The following is a 25,069-nucleotide window of genomic DNA, read 5'->3' on the forward strand; positions in this document are numbered from 1 at the left end:
GGAATTCGAACGCGGACAGTAATGTCTGGATAAAACTCCTGGGAACGACGGACATTCAGTCGCAATTTACAGGCGTCAATACTGTCCGATTCGATTGGGGAGAAAATATATGCCTGGAAAATGTCGAAATCAATTCTGCACCCTTATATCCGCCTTACCCAACCTGGTTCCATGGAAAATCTATTTTCGAAGTCGGAAAGGTCAATTGTGTCGCGCCTTCCATCAATAAACGTAATTAAACCCAATCATCCGAGATTGCCTGAATCTTGTTTTTTAGAGAAGAAAAATCGGAAAAAGGCGAAAAAAGAAAGGAAGAAGTCAAAATTGGCGACGATTGAATGGATGGAAAAGCACACGAACGCACACGGAGACGATGGGGGATGTCCGGTGCCGGCGATTCTTGAAAGCAGAGGAGTCGTTTTTACGCGCGCTAAAAATAACTTGGATGCTTCTAATGGGGCCTTCTCTCCAGGAACGCGACTGCTTCTCAGGTTCATTTTTTCATTTTTCAGAAAGAAAATTTTAATAACGATTCAGCTGTGAAAACGGCATGGAAACGCGCCCTAGAAAACGCTTAAAATGCAAGTGCAAAACGAACTCGGGGTAAGTTAATTCAGTAATTTTTACCAACCGGCTTTCCGCGGCTCGTAATTTATTTCTATTGCCAGACATTCCAAACTTGAGCGTCAGACTCTCAGACTCTCATTTCCCAAAAAAAGTTTAAACTGATTCAACATTGTTAGATGTCGTTGGAGTAAACTGGCGAAGATAAGCTGCGACGCTGTTCCTGGAAATTTCAATCTGTAGATTAGTAAATGAAATGAAATGTTATGCTGAAGTGGAAATGTGTGTTTGATGTTCGTTTGTGTAATCTGAACGTGAGGGGCCAAATAGACAGCTATTTGCAGCGAGCATTTATAGATTACGATTTTTTGCGTGCATGACTAGAATGACTAGAATCTGCAATTTTAAAGAGTCAAAAAGTTTTTTGAATATATTTTGAATATGGGGCTTCGAATTCGATTCACTCTTCTGGAGCTTCTTCGGCCCATGCCTGGCCAAATTCGCCTTGGCCACCAGTCAAGCCCTCTGTTTTCTCTTCTGGCCGTTCGACTTGTTTGAAATGCTCAGGAACTGAAAATAGGGACACTCTTTTTCTCAAAAAACTTACGCTTGTGTCTCTGTCCAGAGCCTCGAACATTCACTACGTTTTGCGCTTCGGTTTTCGGCATGACTTTTTGTTGCTCTTGAACAGTCTATTTATCAAAAGCTATGAGAAGCTAGAAACAATTCCTAATGTTATAAAGAGAGCAGCGAATTTCATATCTCTTTAATGAGAAAAATTGAAGGAGAATACCACTTTTGATACTTGTATAAATATTGACCAAGTGATATCATCATGGTCATGCGCTTTGGAATCAACGAGGAGAATAAGTTTTCGATGCTGACTGTACATTTTATTTATATTGACAATTAGGACAAAATTACTACAGTAGCTATGATTGCAAGAATATGAAGAGTGACAGAATTTGCAGAGGATGTAGGAGAGTCGCCCATAAGACCAGATGGTTCTGGCATGCTTGTAGTTGAAGACGGGGATTGCTTTATGATATTGGCGGATCGATACATCTTTATGATTAAAAGTAAGCAGGCGTTTTTGAGGGATTTCTTACCAGAGGCGGAGCATCAATAATGCTTATCGTTCGTGGCGAGCTGGGATAGTTCGTTGCAGTTTTGACAACCTGTTGATTGGGATTTGTACTTTGCTTGAAAATCATCAGGGATTACTTTTGCCAAAGCCCGACCTGATCTCCTCTGCGTTTGAAAATATAGTCTAGATCTACATAATTGCTTTTCTGAAGACTTAGTTGTTTCTGTTGTTGATGAAGACTGAGTTGAATCGGTCTTCTTGATGTTGCTTGCATCGTAGACGGCTTGAACGTCATCGCTGTCACTGTCAAAGTTGTCGTTGTTGTTGTCGTGGATGAAGTGGTAGGCTTCGTAGTGGTTGTTGAAGTCTCTGTCGAGACTGTTTTCAAAGCAGAGAAGTCTTCAATATGAATGTTGCTTGTCGGAAACTTGTTCAAATTTGGAAAATCGTGTTGCGCCTGTTTGGATTGAACATTTAGAGCTCTATTAGCAGAAAAGAAACATCATGTCGCTATTTATTATTAATCCTCTCCTTTGGAACTAGGACAACGGGTTTGGTAGAAGTGGAAGTTCTCGTCGTAGTCGTTGTCGTTGTCGGTCTTGTCTTTGGCTTTTTCGTGGCTTTGAATCTCTTCGTTGAAGCTGTTTTTAAATAAGGGTCTGAGAATTTTGTATAATGTCTCCTTTTAGTGGTTGTAGTTGTTGACGTTGTAGTTGTTGTGGTAGTTGCTAACGGCAACAGTGTTAGTTACAAGAATCAAGATTGTGTTAGTTAGGATTACATGAAGATTGTGATTGACAAATATTTTTCAGTGTACTTGTTGTTGTAGTAGTGGTTGTTGTCTTGGTGGAAGTCGTTGTCGACGTTGTAGTTGTTGAAGTCGTTGTAGTTGATGTTGTTGTGGTCGTCGAAGTCGTTGAAGTTGTTGAAGTGGTAGTAGTTGTTTTTGTCGATGAGATGCTCTCTGGCTCCTAAACTTTCATGAATCATTTTTCCGAAATGAAAACTTACCTCGAGCGCCCACTCAGGAATTTGATTTTCTTCCATTTTTCTTGGACTCGTTGCGTACTCATAAAAATCCATATGACTGCCAAAGCTCTTTGCAATTGCAAATCCCCGTCTTCTTTCCGCCACACATGTGTTTAGAAAAGGATGGCACTTTTCGCAGTTTCTTTCTTTCAAGTTTTTCGCAGCGTTTTCAAGAATCAGACGTTTTCGCCATCTTTATCAATTGAAGTAAATTTTCGATGATTTAAAATTTTAGAGCACCTTAGTTCTTGTATGTTTTGCTTGTACTCCTCTGCTTTTTTGGGCAATTCTATGAATCGATACATTAAATCATGTTTTTGTTTGACGAATTTTATGAAGGAATCTTTTATTTTCACGACCCTCGGTGGCATCGGGCAGAGACAACCAGTCGACCAGCAGCAAGAGCATTTTTCATGAGAGTTATGTCGATTTTGAGCTTTACTCTCGCAGTCGCAGCTCGCTAGCTTTTCAGCCAGCGTTTTCATCAGTATCAGTTCCTGTTGCCTGAATGACCTCTGGTTTTGCTTATTTGCTGCAATTTCCATGCTCAAAAAAGTTAATTGAAAGATGCTTCTGAAAAACATAGTCGCTCTTTTTCTTCTTTTTAGAGAGTATGTTTCCCGTCAGGACTCTTGAGCAGCGATTATTGCTCCGCATGAATAGTTAAAATGTAGTTGTTTGGGCGCCCTTGGATAAATATATAACCACTTCTTCCTAAGCAGTCGATTATCTATTAAGTATTCTGCGTAAATTGTTAATGCTGAATTATTTTTGAATTATTTCGCCAGACATTTTGATGCGGTTTTTTCAAAAACAAACAAGTAAGTTGAAAGAAGCTGAAATTTATTCAAGAAGTTCGGTTATTCGCCCGATCGCTTTGGTCTTTCCTTCGCGGAAGAGGAAGAGCTGGCCGGTTTGGATGAACTCAGGTCGCTTTAGGAAATAAAAGTGGACAGTAGCAACATCGCCGGAGCGCAAGAGTGGTTTATCCATCGACATAATCTTTGCTGACTGATGAATTGAGCCGATGTGAACGACTGCCTACATGAATTGAGTGAGGACGGACTTGTGAGCATTATGCTCTACCTGATAGTTCTTTTTGATGGTTGTAGCATGGTGCAGAATAGTTATGCTTCCTCGGAAATGACGGTAAGCCATTGGATTTGGAATATTTTGTATTAGAAACATTCCTTTACGAATCTCACTGCGCTTGATTTTTCGAAGCGCGAGAGCTGCTGATTCTCCATCATTCAAGCTCTATTGAACTGTCAAGACGGATTCCGAACTCGAAGTACTTACAGAAACAGGAAGATATTTGCGCTCGATTGAACGGACGCCGACGGGGATGAATTTTCCATTTTCGTCTGGTCCGAGCGACATTGTGCTGCCAGCTTTGATCGGCTTGCCGCTGAGAGCTCCAGCGACGACGGTGCCGATTCCGACTTTGTAGAAAATCTCGTCGACAGCGAATGTTGAGCTTTGAGAAGTTGATTTTTCTCGCGAAGGTCGGACGAGGTTGAGAAAGAGCTTGAGCATTTCCATTCCTTCGCCGGTGACAGAAGAAACTTTGAAAATTGGGACGACTTTGACGGAATTGAAATTTTCGGCGGCGAGGATCACGTGATTCACGTTTTGGATCAAAATTGGGATGCGACGGACACCAGTTGATTTGAAGACCTTTCCCATTCCGGAAATGGTTTGTTTGATGATGTTTTGAGGAGTAAAGTCGATTTTCGTAACAACAGCGAATGTCGGAAGACCAAGAGCAACTGCAACGCCGAGATGCTCCTTCGCCATTCCCGTTAGTCCATGATTAGAGCCAACAATCAGCATGCAATAGTCAGAAGCGCTGCCCATTATTCCAGAAACGGTGGTCTTGAAATACTTTTCATGGCCAGCCAGGTCGTAGAAATTGACGATTTTGGCGCTGTTTTGGCAGAGATTTCCCCAGTTAAGCTGGCCATGAACGCTCGGATTGACGACTTTTCCTTCATCATCGAAACCAAGAATTTGCTGACCGATAGAACTTGTTCGGCCGGTTTCTTTCTCGTGTCGGTGACGGAGGAGCTTTGTTCTGGCAGATCCACGCCCGTCATCGAGGACGTTGTGTGTGAGTACTCCGAGGAGGGTGCTCTTTCCGGCGTCTACATTTCCGACTGTGCAAACTCTGGAGAGGACTTGGTTAGACGCTTAGCTTTCACTCTTACCTTGTTTCAAAGAATGAGTAATCGTCTGTCTTCTTTAGCCTGACAAAGACAGTTGCTGATTTTTCTTTTTTAGCCAAGACACTAGCAGTAGCATTTGAGTTCTCGCAAATGCTCTTTATTTTCTCAAGCGTCCTTTCAAGCTCAATTTCTGTCAATTCTTCGTCTTTTCCGACGGCAAAAAGAACATCGCCATTTATCTCTAATTCTGACTGAAGATCGCTGGTAAAATCTTCAATTCCTTTCTCATTTTGCCACTCGTACGATGAGAGAAGCATGTTTCCTGTGCCCATTTTTGGTTATTTAAAAAATATACTTTTTGCTGATTCACCAAAAAAATAACGTCTTTGCCTGAGTTAGTCTTTTGGACGAGTATCGATAAAATTGGAAATTTTGAAGGAAAAATCGATTTTTTCCAATTCCTGGTGGTGTTCTGTCCGTGCTGCCATTTTATAGGAAAAAGGGATGAGAAAAAAGCGATCGAGCTTCAACGCGATGGATGATGAAAGATTTCGTGGAAGCAAGAACGATGGTAAATTGAAATGATGAAAGCGACGAGTGACGAGGATTGTGTGCTCGTCAAAATGAGTCAGAAAAGAAAACAGAATCTGCAAATTGGAAGCTGAAGGCTTGAACCTCATGATGCTTTTCTACCAGCGAAGCCATGAAATCAAGGAAGACTTTTCAAAGATTTCTTTATTCGGTGAGTTTCAATGCTAATTTACAAATCAGAATACGGGTTTTACAAAAGGAAATAAGCTAGAATTGCAAGAACAGCAGAACAAATAGTGCCTATCGATTGAGCGCTGTTTTCATCATCGTCTTCTTCAGCTGCTTCAATCAAGTCAGGGCTGACAATGGACCATTCGGAACTGATCTTAATGCCGCTCAAATCGATCGTGACTGTATTTCCGGAGAAGGTGGAGCTCACGGCTTGACCGTTGACCAGGACGGTGGTCAATCGTCGCTCAACACCAACGATGACGAATTTTTCGATATCAAGGTCGTCTTCGCCGCCGGATACGCATCGCGCAGCTGTGCAAGAGGAAGTGAACTCGCCATTGAAGGGGTTGAAGTTGAATTTCATGTAATTGTCTCCATCTTCTTTGAGCAGTGATTCTCCATCATCCCAGAAGAGTCCTCCTTCTCTTGCCTGCGTAGGGTTGATCTTGTCCATGAAGTAAGTGATTGTAATTGGATTGTAACGCTGGGCAGCAGTCGTGACTTCAGGAGATTGCGAAGTAAGGAAGGTACCGCCTCGAGCGAAGAGTGGAATCGTCATCATATCTGCCTGGATCAACTTAGTCTTTCCAGAACCTTCGATTTCTTCGTAGCTGTGGTAGTCGTACCACGATGCATCAGCTGGAAAGTAAACTGCTCGACTAACGGCGTGTTCCTCCATTACTGGAGCGATCATGAAGCCACTTCCCCAAAGAAATTGATCAGAACAATCAGCTGCATTTCTATCCAGAGGGAACTCTGCCATCAACGATCTAACAGTGGTGGTTCCGAATTGGTTTGATTCGTACATGAGAGTGTACAAAGTCGGCAGGAGGGAATATCTGATGAGCAGTGCATTTCGGGACGATTCGATGACATCGTCTCCAAACATTGTTGGATGCTGATCGGCCCAACCGATTCCATTATGATTTCTCGAGTAAGGGTAAAACGCTCCGAGTTGCTGCCATCTCTGGCACATTGGTGCAGTAGCCGCGAACCAAAAGCCGCAAATGTCAGCTCCAGTGTAAGAGAAACCAAAGAGTGAGTATTCAAGCATTCCAGTGATACTCCATTGCATCTGGCGCCACTGACTTTGGTTATCTCCGAGCCAATGTCCTGCTACGCGTCCGGTACCGGCGAATTGAGATCTTGTCAAGATGAATGATCGTTTATCTGGGTAGAGGGCTTTCAAAGTCTTGTCGGTAACGAGAGCCATAGAATGGCCGTAAAGTGAGTGGACGTCGTAGTGTTTTCCCCAAGCTTGGACTCCATCCATGCAGATGGTTTTCCAGAAAAGACCTTTGTCTGCATCAAGAACGTTAGGAGTGAAAGGTGGGTTGCTCCACTGATCCGGGCACTGAAGGTTTCCGTTGTCAGTCATAAAACTCGCTGGTTCATTCATGTCGATCCACAGAGCATCGTACTGAACACCCTCGTCATCGAGGAATCTTCGGCACTCATCGGTCCACCAAGGCTCGGTTTTATTGATGTCGGTGAAATCAGGGAAGAGAGTTGGTCCTGGCCAAACTTCGGCTTGAGCTGGGGTCCCATCGGGATTCTTGATCCAGACATCAGCCGCTTTCGCTCTTGCGTAAGAGGGATACTCTGCTTCTGTGTACTCTTTGCCAGTGTCAGGGTTGATGTTAGCGATGGCGGGGTCGAGGATGACGATGTAATGCATGTTGTGGACGTCATGGAGTTCCTTGACAAAGTCAGCGAGGCCGTTGTAGTTGACAGGGTCGATAGTGAAGTCTTTCTTGGCATCCATGTAGTCAATATCACCATATTGCGCGTCAAAGGGGATTTTGGCTGCGATCATGTCTTCGACAATTCCTTTCATTTTATCAAGCGAGTCATATCCCCATCGACTGAGTTGATATCCAAGAGACCATCGAGGAGGCAAAAATGGCTTTCCGATGATTTGTGATGTGTAAGCTTGAACGAGTTCTTCGGCCGAATCCGCAACGACGACAGAGATGTCGAAGATACCACCAGTTGATCGCCAGGTAATTGCAGGCTTGGGTGAGAACTGGGCCTCCTGAGCATTTGCGTTGTGGAAGTAGACGCCAAAGAAGGAGTTGCCTTCGCCGCACATGAAAAATGGCTGAGCTCCGTAGAAGTTCCATTCGTCGATTGGAGCTACATCTCTGGTGAACATCGCCCATCGTTGCCAGTTGAGAGTGTGTCTAAATCGTCGGTGATTATGCTCTCCGAGACCGTAGCAGTTGTATGAACCAAGAGCAAAGCTAGTTTCCAAATATTGATGTTCAAAGATCAAGGGTCCGTGAGAAGAGTCAATCAAAGTCTGTTCGTCTCGTTTTATCTTGAAGAAGAATCTGTCATTTTGATTTCCGTATTCGACGGAGTAGTCTGATTCGGATGTGCTGCCTTCAAATGGAAGTTGATGGATGTCTGCTTCATCTGGAATTTCGAAGCGACCCTCGGCGAAAATCTTCATTCGGAAAGCGTTTTTCGATAGCTTGACCATTGTCACTTCTGGATTCGCAACTGGCTCGGAGAATTTTCTGGCAGAATTGAGCTCAGCGGGTCTGGAGAGTGAAAAAGTCTCGCTAGCACCAGACAAAGTTCCAGATTTAGAGGCAGTGTAGCCATGATTGACTTTTGAAGAATCATGAATGCACCAAGGAGCATCAGAAGTTGTTGGCAATTCTGACCAAGTACAACCCTTTGCAGCGCATTCATTCGGACCAATGTTTTCTTGGCCTGGAGTGCAGTCGATTCGATCGTTGACATCTCCGACGATAATGCTAATATCGAACTGTTGAATGATGCTCAAATTGACGAAGCCGTCTTTGATGACAAGTCTGTTTGATTCTTCCTGTTGCCATGCTGCTTTCTCCAAAGCTTCGCCGTTGATGATGACATCGCTGACGGCGCCATCAAGACCGTTGAATTCGAAATGTGTAAATTCAAGTGGATTTTCTGTTCCGTAATTCTCGTGGATTTCAGTGTCGATTTCTCCCATCTTGACTGATGATTGAAGCTGGTTGTGGTGGAATTCGAATTCGACGAGAGTGTACTCGCCATTGTTGATTGGATCGATGGAGTTTCCTGTATCCCAGTACAGATCGCCGGAAGCTTTACCATCTTCGTCGAGATTGACGATGAGGCCGAGAGGATTGATTCGAGAGTCCATTGTCGTTTGGGAAGGAACTTGAACGGGAACAACTGAGCCACCTTGGAAGAAAAGGGGAATGACGTCAATAGGAGCAGCAACATTATTCCATCCATCAGCAGATCGTTCGATTTCAAAGCCGTTATCGTAATTGTACCATCGAGCTTCAGGGAAGTATGTTGGCTTGACAGTTTGACCTTCCTCAAGGACGGGCGAGAACATAACGCCGGATCCCCACTGCATTTGTTCGTCGATGTCCCAGGTTGTTTTGTCACTTGGGAAATTGTTCATGAGCGGGCGAACAACAGTATCACCGTGCTTGTGAGCTCGGTAGAGAAGGGTGTACAAATATGGAAGCATTCGGTATCGTTTTGTGAGAGCAGACTTTTTCATGATCAAAATTTGACATTTTCAAGTTATTGGTTATCTTATCAAGACCATTTCCTTTGAAAGCTCGACGAAGTCTTCATCCCATGAAGCAGGATCCTGTCGTCTGTTAGTCAAGCCATTGTGATTTCTCGAATAAGGGAAGAAAGCTCCAAGCTCCATCCATCGAGCGCACATTTCTCGTTCAGCTTCTGAGAAGAACCCACAAGTATCTGGGCCAGTGTAGCTAGGCAAAGTTTATTGGAAATTCGACATGAAAATCCACCTGAATCCGAATAAAGAAAAGTGCATCGAAGCAACCATACTCTGCTTCACATGGCGCCAGATCGAAGAGTTATCCCCATGCCAATGGCCGATGGTTTTCTGTGAGCCGGGATAGGTGGATCGAGAAACGATCAAACATCGTTTTCCAAGGGTTTTCTCACAAGAATCAAGAGTAGGCTGACCTTCGGAGTATCCGTAAAGGCTATGCATGTCGTAGTGATTTTCCATCTCACCAGTCAACGGGTTGTATTGTTGACCATCCATGCAAATTGTCCTGAGTTGTTTTTATAAAGAGAAAATTTAATAGCGATCTTACTTTTCGAAAAGACTGACATTTTCCGGATCGCGTCCCTCTCGCAAGGAAGTTGGAATGTAGGGCGGTCGGTTGAGATTGTTATTTGGGCAGCCATCAAGTCCCTTTTTTGAAGTTAGTTTTTTTTAGATTCTTTCTTAAAACAACCTGAGTGCCGCCGTTGAGCTCTGGTCGACCAGCAGTAAAACTCGCTGGCTCATTCATATCAATCCAGATGCCATCGTAGGAAAGTCCAGTTCCGTTCTTGAAGAAATTCTTTGTGAAGACTTGGATCTCTTCATCCCACCATTCGGCAGTTTGTGGCGCGAAGAAGTCAGGGAAAGCAACGTTTGAATGAAATTTGGCAACGTTTTCGTCCCAGCCATTTCCATCTTGAACGAGATCTTCAAGGTAGATGCCGGGCCAGTAGGGCCAGACCTGAAGTGCTGTGTTAACTGTTTGTTCATCGAACTTGGCCTCTTTGAAAAAGTTTGATGACCAGTGAAATGTTATGTAAGAAGGGGTAACGAAAAGTTTACCTTGCCCATTTCGATCTCTCCGTCTGTTCCTCTAATGTAAACATCCTTGTCAAGACCTTTCTGATAAGTCGGGTAGATGACTCCATCTTTATCGCGCCACGATTCCGCCTGATTTTGGTTTGGATCGTGTTCTCCTGCCGAAATCGCTGGGTCGAAAATGAGAATGAATCGCATGTTGTACTCCTTTTTGATGTAGTCAATGTAGTCAGGAAGCCCAGAAAAGTGCTCCTCGCTCAGGGTGAAGTCCAACTGTCGTTCCATGTAATCAATATCGGCATATTGCGTATCGTAGGGAATTCCCGCATCGCGATTTTCTTCGACGACGGTGATGATTTCCGAGGTGTTTTGATAACCGTATCGGCAGAGCTGGAAACCGAGCGACCAGTAGGGGAAAAGATAGCTTCTTCCGAGGTAGTGAGTGTATTGCTGAGTGACGGCTTCAGGTCCTGGACCAGTAAAGAGCATGAAATCAAGCTCGCCACCGATAGTTCTGTACGTGATCGCCGGCTTGGGAGTTGAAATGACTTCCATAGCGTTGGCGTTAAAAAACAGGAGGCCGGATGCATTTCCATCGTCCTCGAAGGTCATGTGATAAGGCTGGACGCCGTAGAGATTGTCGCCAGTTCCAACGCCGTTGTCTCGCGCCCACATTCCTTGGGCATGCCAGTTGTCCTGGAACTTCAAGGCGCCTTGTTCGGTCTCGCCGAAGCCATAAGTGTAGGTCGAAGGGCGTTTCACGGAGAGCTCGAGGAATTGATCGTAAAAGAGGAGAGGCGCTACGGAGGTATCAAAGAGAACCTCGCCCGTGGATCGTCGAGTGATCTTCACCCAGAATCTGCTTCCCGGCTGAGCGGTTTCAACGATGTAATCCAACCCTGGTTGTTCGTTGTCCTTGTCCATGTCAGTTCCTGGGTTGAGTGGCTCGGCGATAGGGACGGGAACTTTGAATCGATCATCAGCTTCGTTGGTGATGCGAACTCGGACTGTAGTGCGATCTACATCGTAGATTACCATTTTGAGTTTCTGTTGCTGGTTTGGGTAGCTGTCTTTCGTCGCGGATGATTCAAGAGAAAGGGAGTATTCTCTGGTTTGGACTTGCTTTGATCCCCATTCCGTAAAACCATCTTTTTTGGGTTAGACTCTTGTCCATTTTATACAAAAAAACAAGATGGAAAAGGGCTAACTTTCCTGTTACAGAATCCAACTTGTAGTGAGCATAATCCTGCGGAAACACGCACCAGGGTGCTCCTTCGATTGAAGACGGTTCCCAAAGACATCCTCTGGCCTCGCATTTTTGCTGATCCGAACCATGATCCGGCATGCAATTGAATCGGTCATTATCCGCTATCGTCGGTGTATCATTCTCGCGATTCTGCAGCTGGTTCAACGATCCGTATGCCGTCACAGCCAAGAGGCTGCTCGACAACTTCATGTTGATTTGCTTTTGTTTAAAAAATTGCGAAATTCGAGTTTGTTTCTGATGAGCGGCAGTCGACCACGGTTTTATACATCAACGCGGCACTTTGGCAAATAAAAATGAACGCCGTTTGCTTTCCAAATTTGAAGTTATCATGGGCAATCGACTGTTGCTTCAAGGGAAATGTTATCATATCTATAAAAGGTCATTTTCTGTGACTCCTGGGATTAAATTTGCATTTTTGTTGAGTTTTATTGAAACAACTCGATCGTGGAGTTCCGTATCTGACATCCGTAATATGATTTTATATACCATTTTAAATGATCCGTTGAACTTGAAATCATGATGTTCAGAAAAATGTCGCCAGAATTTTCAATGCATTAAAATCAAGGATTATTTTTTAAGCTGGAATTTGGAACATCATAATTCAGAAATCAATGACTTTTTTCACCGAGAAATCATAAACGAAAACCATCACAATAATCCTTTGGCCACAAAAAGACATGAAAGTTTATTGTGACCTATGAAAGAACTTAAAACTTTATGGTCGATTCTCATGCCACGGGAATTTCTACCTGAAAGTTACGTAAAAAATTCTCACGGACATCGTGGTCTTACGATTGTGAAGAGGTAGAACTTTCGATGACGGAAATCATGTGAAGCTCCTGTCTCCTGGTTCAAGTATATCAACTTATCTTATGACAGGGTGAAGGAAGTACGAATGATTTGAAAACAACAGTTCAAAGGAAACCTGAACAAATGCAAAAATGATAACTTATTAGATCATTATTGCATAATTTACTGTCTTTTATAAACGGATTACAAACGTAACGGTATATCCGTTGTGTTTGACGTGGGCACTGAACTGAAATGCACTGAAGTGTCGAGCAACGAGTGGTTCAAAGTCAAGAAACGGGTTGCTCTTTCAACTTCTGACAGCGCAATTGAAATCAGTGTTCCAGACCTTTGTGAGAAAATCTAACTGCAAAGACTGTTTATTTCTAAATGCTTTTGTCCTGCGAAAGATGAAAGAAGTCTTCTATACGGCAGCCAACCGATTATCAACCGAAGAACAAACTTCTATAAACCAGGCGCAGGAGGAACTGACCACAGGAGCTGGCAATGATGATGAACCGACGATAATGCCAGGCGTTCCTCAAGCACCGCAGAATCGCGATTATGCGGACTATAAACAGGAGAAGCGACAAGATCAGGAAAGGGCATTTTTGAAGAAAAGTTTCAAGATTCAAAGAATTTCAAATAGCCCCTATTCGAAGGAAATAGATTCAAAGGAGTCATCCTTCAACGAGCCGGACGAGTTTAAAAATGTCATCTCGCCCGATTCAGGAGATTTGAGCTCTCTTCAGTACTTTGGCGCGATCATTCTCGCCTTCACTCTAGCCAGCGTGGTTATTTTCTATGTTTGGAGATGGAGAGCGCAGAGGTAAGATTCTTGTCCAAGCGCTTTCTGGCAAATTGATTTGTCAAGAGATGAACTGTATCTTCCGTTAGAAAAGCAGAACCTCGACAATTAGGTACCCGCTGAAGTCAGAATGGTCATTTTTGGTCATCAATTTTTGTTGTTCTTTCAGCCCAAATCTGATAAGGTACACCAGGGACAACTTTTTAGTCCAAGAAAAAATAATTTTTTTTTCGAAAAATTTCCCACGTGACTGTTTTTTTAGGAATAAATCATGTTTTTTGGCTCCCATTTGTTACCCCATCCCACCCCATCTTTGAAATAGGTACAGATCGAAAGAGCGTAAAAAATGCTTTCCAAATATGCCATTCATCGAACGGTCAGAAGCGGCCGAAAAATTCTAGAGCCAAAAACCTGAAAATTCAAAATTTTCGCCGAGCCCCGGTGTTCGAATCCCGACGATGACATTTTTTCGAAGCGTATTTATTCTGTTTTTAATTGAAAGCCAGGAAGGGGGCTGAGACGGCCCTTCGGGCCGTCAAGCCCATTTTTAATTGAAAGCAAGGGAAGGGGGCTGAGATTTATTGTGATGAGGGGGCTTGTGATTTATTGGTTTATTTGTTAACTTTAAATTGTTGAAGTTTTTGTGTAAAAATAACAAAGAATACATCAGGGTGCCAGGAAAGCTGATTGACGAACCGGTCGGTTCGTAGAGACGGTTGTTCGTTCTGAAAACCGGAATAAATGGTTGTTCCCTTTCTAGCTCTAGTTTCGCAGTAGAACAATTGGTACCCAGCATTGCAAGATCTAATCCCTAGAGCAGCGCTTGATTCCACGTATTCTGCTATGCACTCTTTTTCAATTGTCGAGTAGGTACCCGCTGAAAAAAATAAGTGGTCGATAACGTAGCCCTTTTTGGATGAAACTTTGGGACTATAGTAATTTAGTACCTAGAAGTTCGATTCCGAGGTCAAAAGTTCGAAAAAAGTTCATCTTCTCGAAAAAAGATCGAAAAAGTGCGTTTTTTTCAGAACATTATTTGCGGTTTAACTACACGTGAAAGTACTAATTAAACCCTTAAAAATTTTATTCCGAGGTCAGAAACTCGAACAAAGTTCATCTTCGGGTCACTAGAGGTCATCAAAATTCGAAAAAATAAGGTTTTTTTAAAACATTATTTGCTTTTTAAAACCTTGTTTCAGTACTATTTCAACCCTCAAAATTCAATAATGGCTTAGAGCATCATCAGAGCAATTGAGTACCGCCTGCCTATTTTACAGTCAAAATCAGAGCAATCATTTTACAGTAAATGGCTTAGAGCATCATCAGAGCTTTTTCGAAAACCTTGTTTCAGTACTATGGCTTAGAGCATCATCAGAGCAATCATGAGTACCGCCTGCCTATTTTACAGTAAATGGCTTAGAGCATCATCAGAGCAATCATGAGTACCGCCTGCCTATTTTACAGTAAATGGCTTAGAGCATCATCAGAGCAATCATGAGTACCGCCTGCCTATTTTACAGTAAATGGCTTAGAGCATCATCAGAGCAATCATGAGTACCGCCTGCCTATTTTACAGTAAATGGCTTAGAGCATCATCAGAGCAATCATGAGTACCGCCTGCCTATTTTACAGTAAATGGCTTAGAGCATCATCAGAGCAATCATGAGTACCGCCTGCCTATTTTACAGTAAATGGCTTAGAGCATCATCAGAGCAATCATGAGTACCGCCTGCCTATTTTACAGTAAATGGCTTAGAGCATCATCAGAGCAATCATGAGTACCGCCTGCCTATTTTACAGTAAATGGCTTAGAGCATCATCAGAGCAATCATGAGTACCGCCTGCCTATTTTACAGTAAATGGCTTAGAGCATCATCAGAGCAATCATGAGTACCGCCTGCCTATTTTACAGTAAATGGCTTAGAGCATCATCAGAGCAATCATGAGTACCGCCTGCCTATTTTACAGTAAATGGCTTAGAGCATCATCAGAGCAATCATGAGTACCGCCTGCCTATTTTACAGTAAATGGCTTAGAGCATCATCAGAGCAATCATGAGTACCGCCTGCCTATTTTACAGTAAATGGCTTAGAGCATCATCAGAGCAATCATGAGTACCGCCTGCCTATTTTACAGTAAATGGCTTAGAGCATCATCAGAGCAATCATGAGTACCGCCTGCCTATTTTACAGTAAATGGCTTAGAGCATCATCAGAGCAATCATGAGTACCGCCTGCCTATTTTACAGTAAATGGCTTAGAGCATCATCAGAGCAATCATGAGTACCGCCTGCCTATTTTACAGTAAATGGCTTAGAGCATCATCAGAGCAATCATGAGTACCGCCTGCCTATTTTACAGTAAATGGCTTAGAGCATCATCAGAGCAATCATGAGTACCGCCTGCCTATTTTACAGTAAATGGCTTAGAGCATCATCAGAGCAATCATGAGTACCGCCTGCCTATTTTACAGTAAATGGCTTAGAGCATCATCAGAGCAATCATGAGTACCGCCTGCCTATTTTACAGTAAATGGCTTAGAGCATCATCAGAGCAATCATGAGTACCGCCTGCCTATTTTACAGTAAATGGCTTAGAGCATCATCAGAGCAATCATGAGTACCGCCTGCCTATTTTACAGTAAATGGCTTAGAGCATCATCAGAGCAATCATGAGTACCGCCTGCCTATTTTACAGTAAATGGCTTAGAGCATCATCAGAGCAATCATGAGTACCGCCTGCCTATTTTACAGTAAATGGCTTAGAGCATCATCAGAGCAATCATGAGTACCGCCTGCCTATTTTACAGTAAATGGCTTAGAGCATCATCAGAGCAATCATGAGTACCGCCTGCCTATTTTACAGTAAATGGCTTAGAGCATCATCAGAGCAATCATGAGTACCGCCTGCCTATTTTACAGTAAATGGCTTAGAGCATCATCAGAGCAATCATGAGTACCGCCTGCCTATTTTACAGTAAATGGCTTAGAGCATCATCAGAGCAATCATGAGTACCGCCTGCCTATTTTACAGTAAATGGCTTAGAGCATCATCAGAGCAATCATGAGTACCGCCTGCCTATTTTACAGTAAATGGCTTAGAGCATCATCAGAGCAATCATGAGTACCGCCTGCCTATTTTACAGTAAATGGCTTAGAGCATCATCAGAGCAATCATGAGTACCGCCTGCCTATTTTACAGTAAATGGCTTAGAGCATCATCAGAGCAATCATGAGTACCGCCTGCCTATTTTACAGTAAATGGCTTAGAGCATCATCAGAGCAATCATGAGTACCGCCTGCCTATTTTACAGTAAATGGCTTAGAGCATCATCAGAGCAATCATGAGTACCGCCTGCCTATTTTACAGTAAATGGCTTAGAGCATCATCAGAGCAATCATGAGTACCGCCTGCCTATTTTACAGTAAATGGCTTAGAGCATCATCAGAGCAATCATGAGTACCGCCTGCCTATTTTACAGTAAATGGCTTAGAGCATCATCAGAGCAATCATGAGTACCGCCTGCCTATTTTACAGTAAATGGCTTAGAGCATCATCAGAGCAATCATGAGTACCGCCTGCCTATTTTACAGTAAATGGCTTAGAGCATCATCAGAGCAATCATGAGTACCGCCTGCCTATTTTACAGTAAATGGCTTAGAGCATCATCAGAGCAATCATGAGTACCGCCTGCCTATTTTACAGTAAATGGCTTAGAGCATCATCAGAGCAATCATGAGTACCGCCTGCCTATTTTACAGTAAATGGCTTAGAGCATCATCAGAGCAATCATGAGTACCGCCTGCCTATTTTACAGTAAATGGCTTAGAGCATCATCAGAGCAATCATGAGTACCGCCTGCCTATTTTACAGTAAATGGCTTAGAGCATCATCAGAGCAATCATGAGTACCGCCTGCCTATTTTACAGTAAATGGCTTAGAGCATCATCAGAGCAATCATGAGTACCGCCTGCCTATTTTACAGTAAATGGCTTAGAGCATCATCAGAGCAATCATGAGTACCGCCTGCCTATTTTACAGTAAATGGCTTAGAGCATCATCAGAGCAATCATGAGTACCGCCTGCCTATTTTACAGTAAATGGCTTAGAGCATCATCAGAGCAATCATGAGTACCGCCTGCCTATTTTACAGTAAATGGCTTAGAGCATCATCAGAGCAATCATGAGTACCGCCTGCCTATTTTACAGTAAATGGCTTAGAGCATCATCAGAGCAATCATGAGTACCGCCTGCCTATTTTACAGTAAATGGCTTAGAGCATCATCAGAGCAATCATGAGTACCGCCTGCCTATTTTACAGTAAATGGCTTAGAGCATCATCAGAGCAATCATGAGTACCGCCTGCCTATTTTACAGTAAATGGCTTAGAGCATCATCAGAGCAATCATGAGTACCGCCTGCCTATTTTACAGTAAATGGCTTAGAGCATCATCAGAGCAATCATGAGTACCGCCTGCCTATTTTACAGTAAATGGCTTAGAAACAGCGGCTTAAGGCCCGATTTTCGGACTGACAGACTCTCCCGCCGATTAAATAGGTATTTGACTCTGCCTGTCCCCATCCCCACCCACACCCATTTTTATAAAAACTCCAGTAGATTTAGAAGATCAGAGCTTTACGGTTTCTTAATTTGCGGAAATCCAAAATCTGGAAATGAAGAAATGGAAGAAGAAATCTGGAAATGAAGAAATTGAAGGAGAATCTGGAAATGAAGAAGTGAAGAGAGATTAATTTCAGTTTAAATAAAGTTTTAAAAGATTTATCGACATTTTGAAAGCTATTGATTTGAGAAATTAAGATTTTTATTAATCATTCATTTCATTTTTTAAGTTGTTTAACGCTTACGTTATCTTTCACTTGCCAAAAAATGCTCGAAACTACTTTGATTTGCTTTTCGCATGATTTTGCGAGTTACCGATCATTTTTGCTAGGTGCGATTATCATTTCAAAAGAGAAAGATGAACTTACCATAGACAATAAAGAAAAAAAGGAAAGGGTCCAAAGTTGCCGTCGTTTGGACCCTGTGAGAGACTTTTATAAATCTGACTAACTAAAACTTACAATATATTCCAGGATTTTGGATCGGTGGCTACGATGAGCATGAAGAATGGTTCCCCTCAATTCCCGACAACGAATTGCTCCCTGATCGACCCGACAATGGTTATCTTGGAGGTCAGTGGGGCTGGTCGAACGACATGCCTTGGAATTACGTGAACTGGGATTACGGACAGCCACAAAATCAAGGCTCAGATGACTGCGTCATGCTCAGAACTATCGATGGAAAATGGGAGGACTTTGCTTGCACAGCTAGACTCAAAGGAATTTGCGAAAAGCGTTCAAAATCTTACAAACCGCCAGAGGACTCCTTCCCAACTTGCAAGGACGATTCTTGTTGCAACGGTCATCTCGGAGTCGAATACGGAGGCAAAATCGCTCCCAAGAGCTTTTCATCTTCTCCAACTTTGGAAGGATACGAATGGAACACTCGAGCACAATTTGGGCGACTAAACCAGCCAAATAAGCTCATCGATCTCAACGGCCTCAAACCAGGCAACGATGCTGCTGGAGGTTGGGTTTCTGCAGAGAGCGAGAAGAATCCCTGGTGGGCTGTGACGTTCTATGATTCTGATACTGCTTCAAAGCCATTTATCGCCGAAGTCCGTGGAATCATGACCCAGGGTCTTGCTGGTTTCAAAGCCATTCCGAAGTGGAAGCGATACACGAAAACGTATCAAGTTCAGTACGAAACGCACGATGGCGGCATGGAATACTTCTACGACAGCAAAGGAGAAATCATCACTTTCGATGGAAACTATGACAAGGACAATATTGTGACCAACTTCTTCCCTTACCCAGTTTTCACTAGAAAGATCCGAGTGATTCCAAAAACCTGGCGAACAGGTGCTGCTCTGCGAGTTGAACTGATCGGCTGCAAAAGTGGCTGTATGCACTCACTTGGTGTTTGCCAAGATCGAATTGTCAACGGAGAGAGCCCAATCAACATCATCTCCGATTCCGACATCACTGCAAGTTCAGAAGTAGCTGGCTCTGAGGCTAAAAACGCTCGACTATGCTACGACAACAACAACTGCAAAGAACGTAACACGCCGACCAAGAAAACATACCAAGTTTACACACAAAAATCTTCATATGACAGTGCGAAGGGCAAATGCGGAAATCAACAAGGAGGTGCTGGCGTTCTTGGAGCAATTCTCAACGATAATGATCAGCAAAGTGTCCAAAGCAAAGTCCAAACTTCTTCAAATCCCGGACAAGGTGAATGCTACTGGATTGGTCTTTCTCGACAATCCGGCCAGTGGCTTTGGGATGATGGCAGTTCTCTTACTTATGAGAATTGGGTTGCAAATGATGGTCGAAATAATGCATGTGTCTGCATGTCTGTTGATCAACAGTTCAAATGGACAACACGCGATTGCAAAGAAGTCATGCCATATGTTTGCCAGCGAACTGAAACTGGAAAGGTCTGGGTTGCCGAGACCGCTACTGTTAACGAGTGGCTGATGGTTGATCTCGGATCTATTATGCGAATCACTGGTATCTTTACTCAAGGAGATCCACTTGGAGAAAACTGGGTCACAGAATACAGTCTTGCTTTCTCCGACAAGAACCTCAATGACTGGCACGATTATCTAAACCACGAAGGAACCGCTGTCGTCCGCTTCCGTGGCAACCACGACAGCCATGGAATCGGCGAAGGAATTCTCCGACAACCAGTTACTGCTCGTTATGTTAAAGTCAAACCGCTTAGCTGGAAGAACAGAATTGCTATGAGAATCGACATCATCGGATGCAAAACCTCACAGTCTGGTAAAATCGGATGTCAAGATAACGGACAGTCATTGGCAGAATATGGAAGTGCCATCACTGTTGAATGCCCGCACGATTGCGATCAGGTCACTCCGGTCAATGTTTATGGAACGACAAAGTACTCGCTGGAATCAAGCGTCTGCCAAGCTGCAATTCACGACAGTCGTGTTCAAGCTCACAACGGTGGAACCGTATCGCTCAAATTCATCGACAACACGGCGGATTTCATTGGAACAGAAGCGCATGGAATCGAATCAAATGACAGAGATGCAGAAGACCAAGCAATGATCTTCCAAAGCGATCACCTCGGTTGCGAAGAAGGCTGGGTCAAATACAGAGACATGTGTTACTACCAACCAGCACGTGCAAATGGAAACAAAAAGCGATGGTCTGAAGCAAGAGCAATTTGCACTGAACTCGGAGGCGATCTGGCTGTGATTCCAGATAAGGCAACATCTGACTTTATTTATGCCATGATCAGAAACAATGATGACTTGAATCATGTGTGGCTTGGATTGACTGATAATGGGCATCCGAATTACTACGAAAAATGGGTTGACGACACTCCAGTTACTTTCACCAACTGGGACAGAAATCGACCAAGCTTTCATTCTGGCAACGAATGTGTTCTTGCTTACCGAGCAAGTTTCCTTTGGCACTCAGATGACTGCAACAGAAACACAAACTATATTTGCCAGCGGCCAGTTGCTCCTACTAATCATGTCGACAAGGAAGAAGGCTGTCCTCCTGACGGATGGATTCGATTCGGAACAAAATGCTACAAATTCATGATGCAACAAGAGATCTACGTCCACGCTGAACTCAAATGCAATGGCATGATTGCAGGTCAGTCATCGCTCGTTACTGTTCCTGATAGTGCTACAAACGCTTGGCTTCATGCAAAGGTCGTTGAACTTGTTCATGCTAACGATCACACCAACTTCTGGATCGGTCTTCACGGACAAAGCTACTCTTCTGGCCAAAATGGAACTACAATCGAATATCTCTGGGCTTCCGGAGAGTGCCCAAGCTACACAAACTGGAAAACTGGTGAACCTGGAATCAGCACTCAGTGTGTTTTCCCATTCAAATACAAGGCTCCTGGTACTGCTTTGACCAAAACATACTATGATTGCGTCGATGATCCTGAAGATCTTTGGTATCAAAACATTGGCGGTCCATGGTGTTCTGGAACAGATGATTTCAACCGAGATCATGAATTCTTGCCCTGCAGTGAGGACTTTTTCTACCAAGGATGTGCGATCATGAGCCGCGAAAACGGACAGTGGTATTCCGATTGGGGCGAATTCTGGGATCCAACAGACAATTCCGGCGGTCGAGGTTGTTATGATAAGCAACACTACATCTGCGAAGTACCCGCTGAAGAAGAAGAACGACCTCCGTGTATTCCTCGTGAGCCGATTGCTGGTCCGGAATGTCTGGGCGGTGCTGACTGGGTCGGATGGGATGACGGTGAAGCTAAATCCCACGATTGCTATTTCATCCACTCGTACGTGAACGAACCAATCGATGGTCGCGATGATGGAGTCAACTTTGGTGAAGCTGATGCTTTCTGTCGATCAATGGGTGCGAATCTTGTTTCTCTTCATAACTACGACGAAAATGCTAAATTGATCGAACTCATCAAGGACAAAGAAAGAAAAGGACTCAATGTTCGAGATTCTTATTTTATCGGCTTCAACGACAGAGGTGAGCGGGGATATCAATGGACAGATGCTACAGCGGTTGACTACACTAACTGGCTTGCTGGGCAACCTGAGAAGAATGCACCAGATGAAGAATGCGCGATGACTTATTCGGGATACGTTCAAGGTCAGTGGTACTCTGATTATTGCAATTCACACGCTGGTTTGATCTGCGGAATTACTCGAGGTAAACAGCCAGAGCCACTGCCAACTCATCCACCAACCATCCAGCCAAGTCAAGAGTGCATGAGAACTGCTAATCCAGGCGAGACCTGGTACGAGCTTGAGCATAGAGCTGACGGAAACATCAAGTGCGTGATGGTAGTTCCAAATGATTCTGGAAATCAAGACACAGCTAACACCAAGTGCGCAAATCTTGGCGACGGAGGAACTTTGATCTCAATTCATCATAAAGAAGAGCTGTCGCAGTTGACAAAGATCTTACGTCAGGACCCAAGTTATGATCAACCAGCTTATTGGATCGGTTTGCGATACAAATACGATTACTCTGATTACTTGACGAAATGGCGTTGGCTTGATGGTTCTCCCGTCGACTACGACAATTACGCTGAAGGAAATCCAAAAGACAACCAATATCTTTACGATGCAACTGTCATGCACAACGACGGACGATGGTTCACTGAAGACTATCTAACCTCGTTCCCTTTTATTTGCCAGCGATGGCCACAAGGAGCACCAACTGCGCCTCCAGAGCCCGAGAGAAACGGTGGATGTCCGAAAGATTGGTACGACTTTAAAAATCGCTGCTATAAGTTTTCCGGAAAGCGAGGAGCTACCGAGGAGCACTTGTCTTTTGACATGGCTGGTTTCAAATGTAGAGAACAAGAAGGAGCTCCAGAAGGGCAGTACGCTGAGCTGGCATCGGTCCCGGATGCAACTTACGACAACTTCGTCTTCGGCCATTTATATGACTCTCACGGGGCAGTCTGGCTAGGAGGCGATGCTAATCAAGCAAGAGAATGGTCTTGGCTTGATCAAACTCCCTGGGTTTTTAGCTATTGGGCCAATGGAGAACCAAATAATGCTAACAACAACGAGTACTGCTTGTCAATGATGGTTGCAGAAAACAACGGTCGATGGAACGATGCTAATTGTCTCGATGAAAAACCATTTGTCTGCTCAATGTTCAAGGATCCATCACTTCCGGCGCCAAGTCCACCAAATCCCCACAATTGCCCAGCAGATTACAAGCCGCTTGGCGATCACTGCTATAAAGTCGTTGATAATCAAATGGACTACGAAGCAGCAAAGGCTTCATGCGCGAATTCCGCAAGTGGATTTGGCTATGCTGGTCTTGCAACTATTCTGGACGTTCATGACAATGCCTACCTTACAGCTCTTATCAACGAGGGATCTTACACATCTGACAGCTACTGGATTGGTCTTTACACTGACAAGAATGTCGTCAATACTAATGGAACTGTCTGGCTCTGGGAGGACAATCGACCTGTCTCTTTCACAAAATGGGCAAATGGATCCCCCGTCGAACCAGCTGGAGACAAATCTTGTGTCAAAATGCAGGGTAGCGGAAGATGGGTTCAAGAAGACAACTGTAACACTGCTGCTAAATCGATCTGTAAGTTAGAGAAAAACTATAAACCAGAAAATCACGACAACCCGGGCGAAGAACGATGTGACCCAGAATGGTGGGGATATGGCGGATACTGCTACATCTTCCGAACTGGCTGGGAGGCTACCGAGTACTGGGAAACTTCCGAAGAATGGTGCGTCAGTCAAGGAGCACATCTTGCTTCGATCAGAGATGATGAGGAGAGACGAGCACTTGCAGCAAAGAGCAACGAGGATCTTTGGATCGGACTTCGACGAGATGAATCAAATGCATTTTCTGAGTGGTCTGACGGATCTGCACTAGCCTACACAGCTTGGATGCCTGGTGAGCCAAACGACGGCGGTGCATCTGGCATTTCAGAACCTTGTGCATTTATGAACAGCCAAGGGCTTTGGAACGATGTCACCTGTAATAACTGGAAGGGGTATGTTTGTAAGAAACCAGCTCAGATGTCTTTCTGCTCGGTTCCAATTGAGCAGCGTCATGACTGTGGATACTATGGAATCCAGCAGGACGAATGCATCGGCTACGGTTGTTGCTGGAGCCCCGTCGAGGATGGACCCGGCTACTGGTGCTTCCATCCAAACAACAATGTCGAATGCTTGGAACAAGGAGGCCGATGTATTCCACGTGGCAAGGTTCACAATTGCGATCGAGGTGTCGTCGAAGGAATCTGTTCCAACGATGGCCACGGCGGAAATGATCAAGGCTCGGTTAACTCGCATGAAATATAAAAAACAATCTATTTTATTATTTGATAAGTCATGCGATTACCCGGAGCAGTTTGCTGCAAATCTTGCACTGATTCTCCCAAAGAATGCAAGGCGGAAGAAGATGAGTGGAGCAAGCAAGATACAGAATGCGTTTTAGCTGGCGGAAAGTGCATTTTCGAAGGAAATGAGTGTAGAAACTTCATCAAGCCAGAACTGGGTTGCGGAGGTCCTAGTGATAGACAATGCTGTGCTCCTAACGTAAGCAAATGTTGAATTTTTAGAGTTCATTCGAGATTTAGAGCCCACCAACTCCAATGCCAACAACTACACACGAGACTGTGAAAACAACTCAAACAACAAAACCAGAAGGATCTGGTGCAAATGTAGGAGCCATCGTCGCTGGTGTTTTCGTCGCCATTGTTGTTGTCGGTGCAGTTGGTCTTTACATCGTTAAGCAGGGCAACCCACTTGGTCATCAGCAGCAGAGCTTCCAAAATCCTGGCAATGCTGGAAACGTCGATGGAGTTGTGGATGGACATGATAATCCTCTTCAGGTAAATTCGCTCGTTTTCATCTACAGCTGAGAATCTCCTTCAGGATAACGCAGACGACGACAATGGTAGCCCCGGCGGTGCAAGCGAGCCAGTAGCAACTGTCACAACTACAGAAAGCTTCAACGACACATATGCTTCCCCCGTAGAAACTCCAGCAGCACCAGCTCAACAAGAGAACGTCTACGACAGTCTGGACATTCTCGGCGAATCAACTGAGCCAGCTGCTCCTACAGCAACGACTGTATCAATTGACAACGATACCACAACGGATCTACTTTTCTAAACAAACAAAAACATGGACGAGGATAAAACGCGCGGAACTGACACACGATTTCTTGGATAATGGACATTTCTTCTGTCTCTGAACTTTTTCAGAGAGGGATTTTTTCTGTATATTTTTTTCAAACTTTTTCTTTTCCTTACCTTCTTCTGCATACGAAACGGAATAAACGTTTTTAATTCCGTGAAAGTGAGTTTTTAAAGTGTCTCTAAGAATCTCTAGATGATTTTTTATTATTTGGCAAGTTGCAAGCTTTGTCATTCAGGTATCTGAAGAGCATATTTCCGCAAGCTTCTTTCATAAACAATCCATTTC

General features: G+C 43.9%; 3 protein-coding genes and 1 long non-coding RNA gene across 4 annotated transcripts; 1 reads left to right on the forward strand and 3 right to left on the reverse strand.

Moving 5' to 3' along the window:
* Nucleotides 1-873: 873 nt before the first annotated feature.
* LOC145704924 (uncharacterized) lies at nt 874-1,317 on the reverse strand. The gene is made up of 2 exons (XR_014134523.1): nt 1,172-1,317; nt 874-1,134 (listed from the first exon to the last, which is right to left on the reverse strand). It is a non-coding gene; the product is annotated as an uncharacterized LOC145704924 (long non-coding RNA).
* Nucleotides 1,318-3,506: 2,189 nt separating this feature from the next.
* LOC145703011 (GTP-binding protein 1-like) lies at nt 3,507-5,292 on the reverse strand. Its single transcript, XM_081780315.1, has 4 exons — nt 4,888-5,292; nt 3,980-4,847; nt 3,767-3,937; nt 3,507-3,721 (listed from the first exon to the last, which is right to left on the reverse strand). Exons 1-4 carry the CDS (start codon nt 5,175-5,177, stop codon nt 3,524-3,526), a joined length of 1,527 nt encoding a protein of 508 aa, XP_081636441.1. The 5' UTR covers nt 5,178-5,292; the 3' UTR covers nt 3,507-3,523.
* A 293-nt stretch (nt 5,293-5,585) lies between these two features.
* LOC145704880 (maltase-glucoamylase-like) lies at nt 5,586-11,696 on the reverse strand. The gene is made up of 7 exons (XM_081782345.1): nt 11,420-11,696; nt 10,223-11,355; nt 9,852-10,121; nt 9,708-9,808; nt 9,393-9,665; nt 9,200-9,353; nt 5,586-9,124 (listed from the first exon to the last, which is right to left on the reverse strand). The coding sequence occupies exons 1-7, from the start codon at nt 11,652-11,654 to the stop codon at nt 5,627-5,629; spliced, it is 5,664 nt and encodes a 1,887-aa protein (XP_081638471.1). The 5' UTR covers nt 11,655-11,696; the 3' UTR covers nt 5,586-5,626.
* A 6,462-nt stretch (nt 11,697-18,158) lies between these two features.
* On the forward strand, nt 18,159-24,907 carry LOC145704879 (uncharacterized). Its single transcript, XM_081782344.1, has 4 exons — nt 18,159-23,915; nt 23,991-24,178; nt 24,220-24,474; nt 24,518-24,907. Exons 1-4 carry the CDS (start codon nt 18,278-18,280, stop codon nt 24,755-24,757), a joined length of 6,321 nt encoding a protein of 2,106 aa, XP_081638470.1. The 5' UTR covers nt 18,159-18,277; the 3' UTR covers nt 24,758-24,907.
* Nucleotides 24,908-25,069: the final 162 nt, after the last annotated feature.

The sequence above is a fragment of the Oikopleura dioica genome, chromosome PAR, assembly GCF_907165135.1.
Source record: "Oikopleura dioica chromosome PAR, OKI2018_I68_1.0, whole genome shotgun sequence".
Taxonomy (NCBI): Eukaryota; Metazoa; Chordata; class Appendicularia; order Copelata; family Oikopleuridae; genus Oikopleura; species Oikopleura dioica.

Excerpts from the sequence above, each read along its gene's own strand:
- LOC145704879 (XM_081782344.1), top strand. The coding sequence starts at position 18,278 with ATGCCTTGGAATTACGTGAACTGGGATTACGGACAGCCACAAAATCAA. Across the intron at positions 24,179-24,219 it reads GACAATGCTGTGCTCCTAAC|AGCCCACCAACTCCAATGCC; the intron begins GTAAGCAAATGT and ends TTCGAGATTTAG. Across the intron at positions 24,475-24,517 it reads GACATGATAATCCTCTTCAG|GATAACGCAGACGACGACAA; the intron begins GTAAATTCGCTC and ends AATCTCCTTCAG.
- LOC145703011 (XM_081780315.1), bottom strand. The coding sequence starts at position 5,177 with ATGGGCACAGGAAACATGCTTCTCTCATCGTACGAGTGGCAAAATGAG. Across the intron at positions 4,848-4,887 it reads TACTCATTCTTTGAAACAAG|AGTTTGCACAGTCGGAAATG; the intron begins GTAAGAGTGAAA and ends AGTCCTCTCCAG. Across the intron at positions 3,938-3,979 it reads GCAAATATCTTCCTGTTTCT|AGCTTGAATGATGGAGAATC; the intron begins GTAAGTACTTCG and ends ACAGTTCAATAG.
- LOC145704880 (XM_081782345.1), bottom strand. The coding sequence starts at position 11,654 with ATGAAGTTGTCGAGCAGCCTCTTGGCTGTGACGGCATACGGATCGTTG. Across the intron at positions 11,356-11,419 it reads TGCTCACTACAAGTTGGATT|CCAAAAAAGATGGTTTTACG; the intron begins CTGTAACAGGAA and ends CAAGAGTCTAAC. Across the intron at positions 9,809-9,851 it reads AGCTCAACGGCGGCACTCAG|GGACTTGATGGCTGCCCAAA; the intron begins GTTGTTTTAAGA and ends ACTTCAAAAAAG.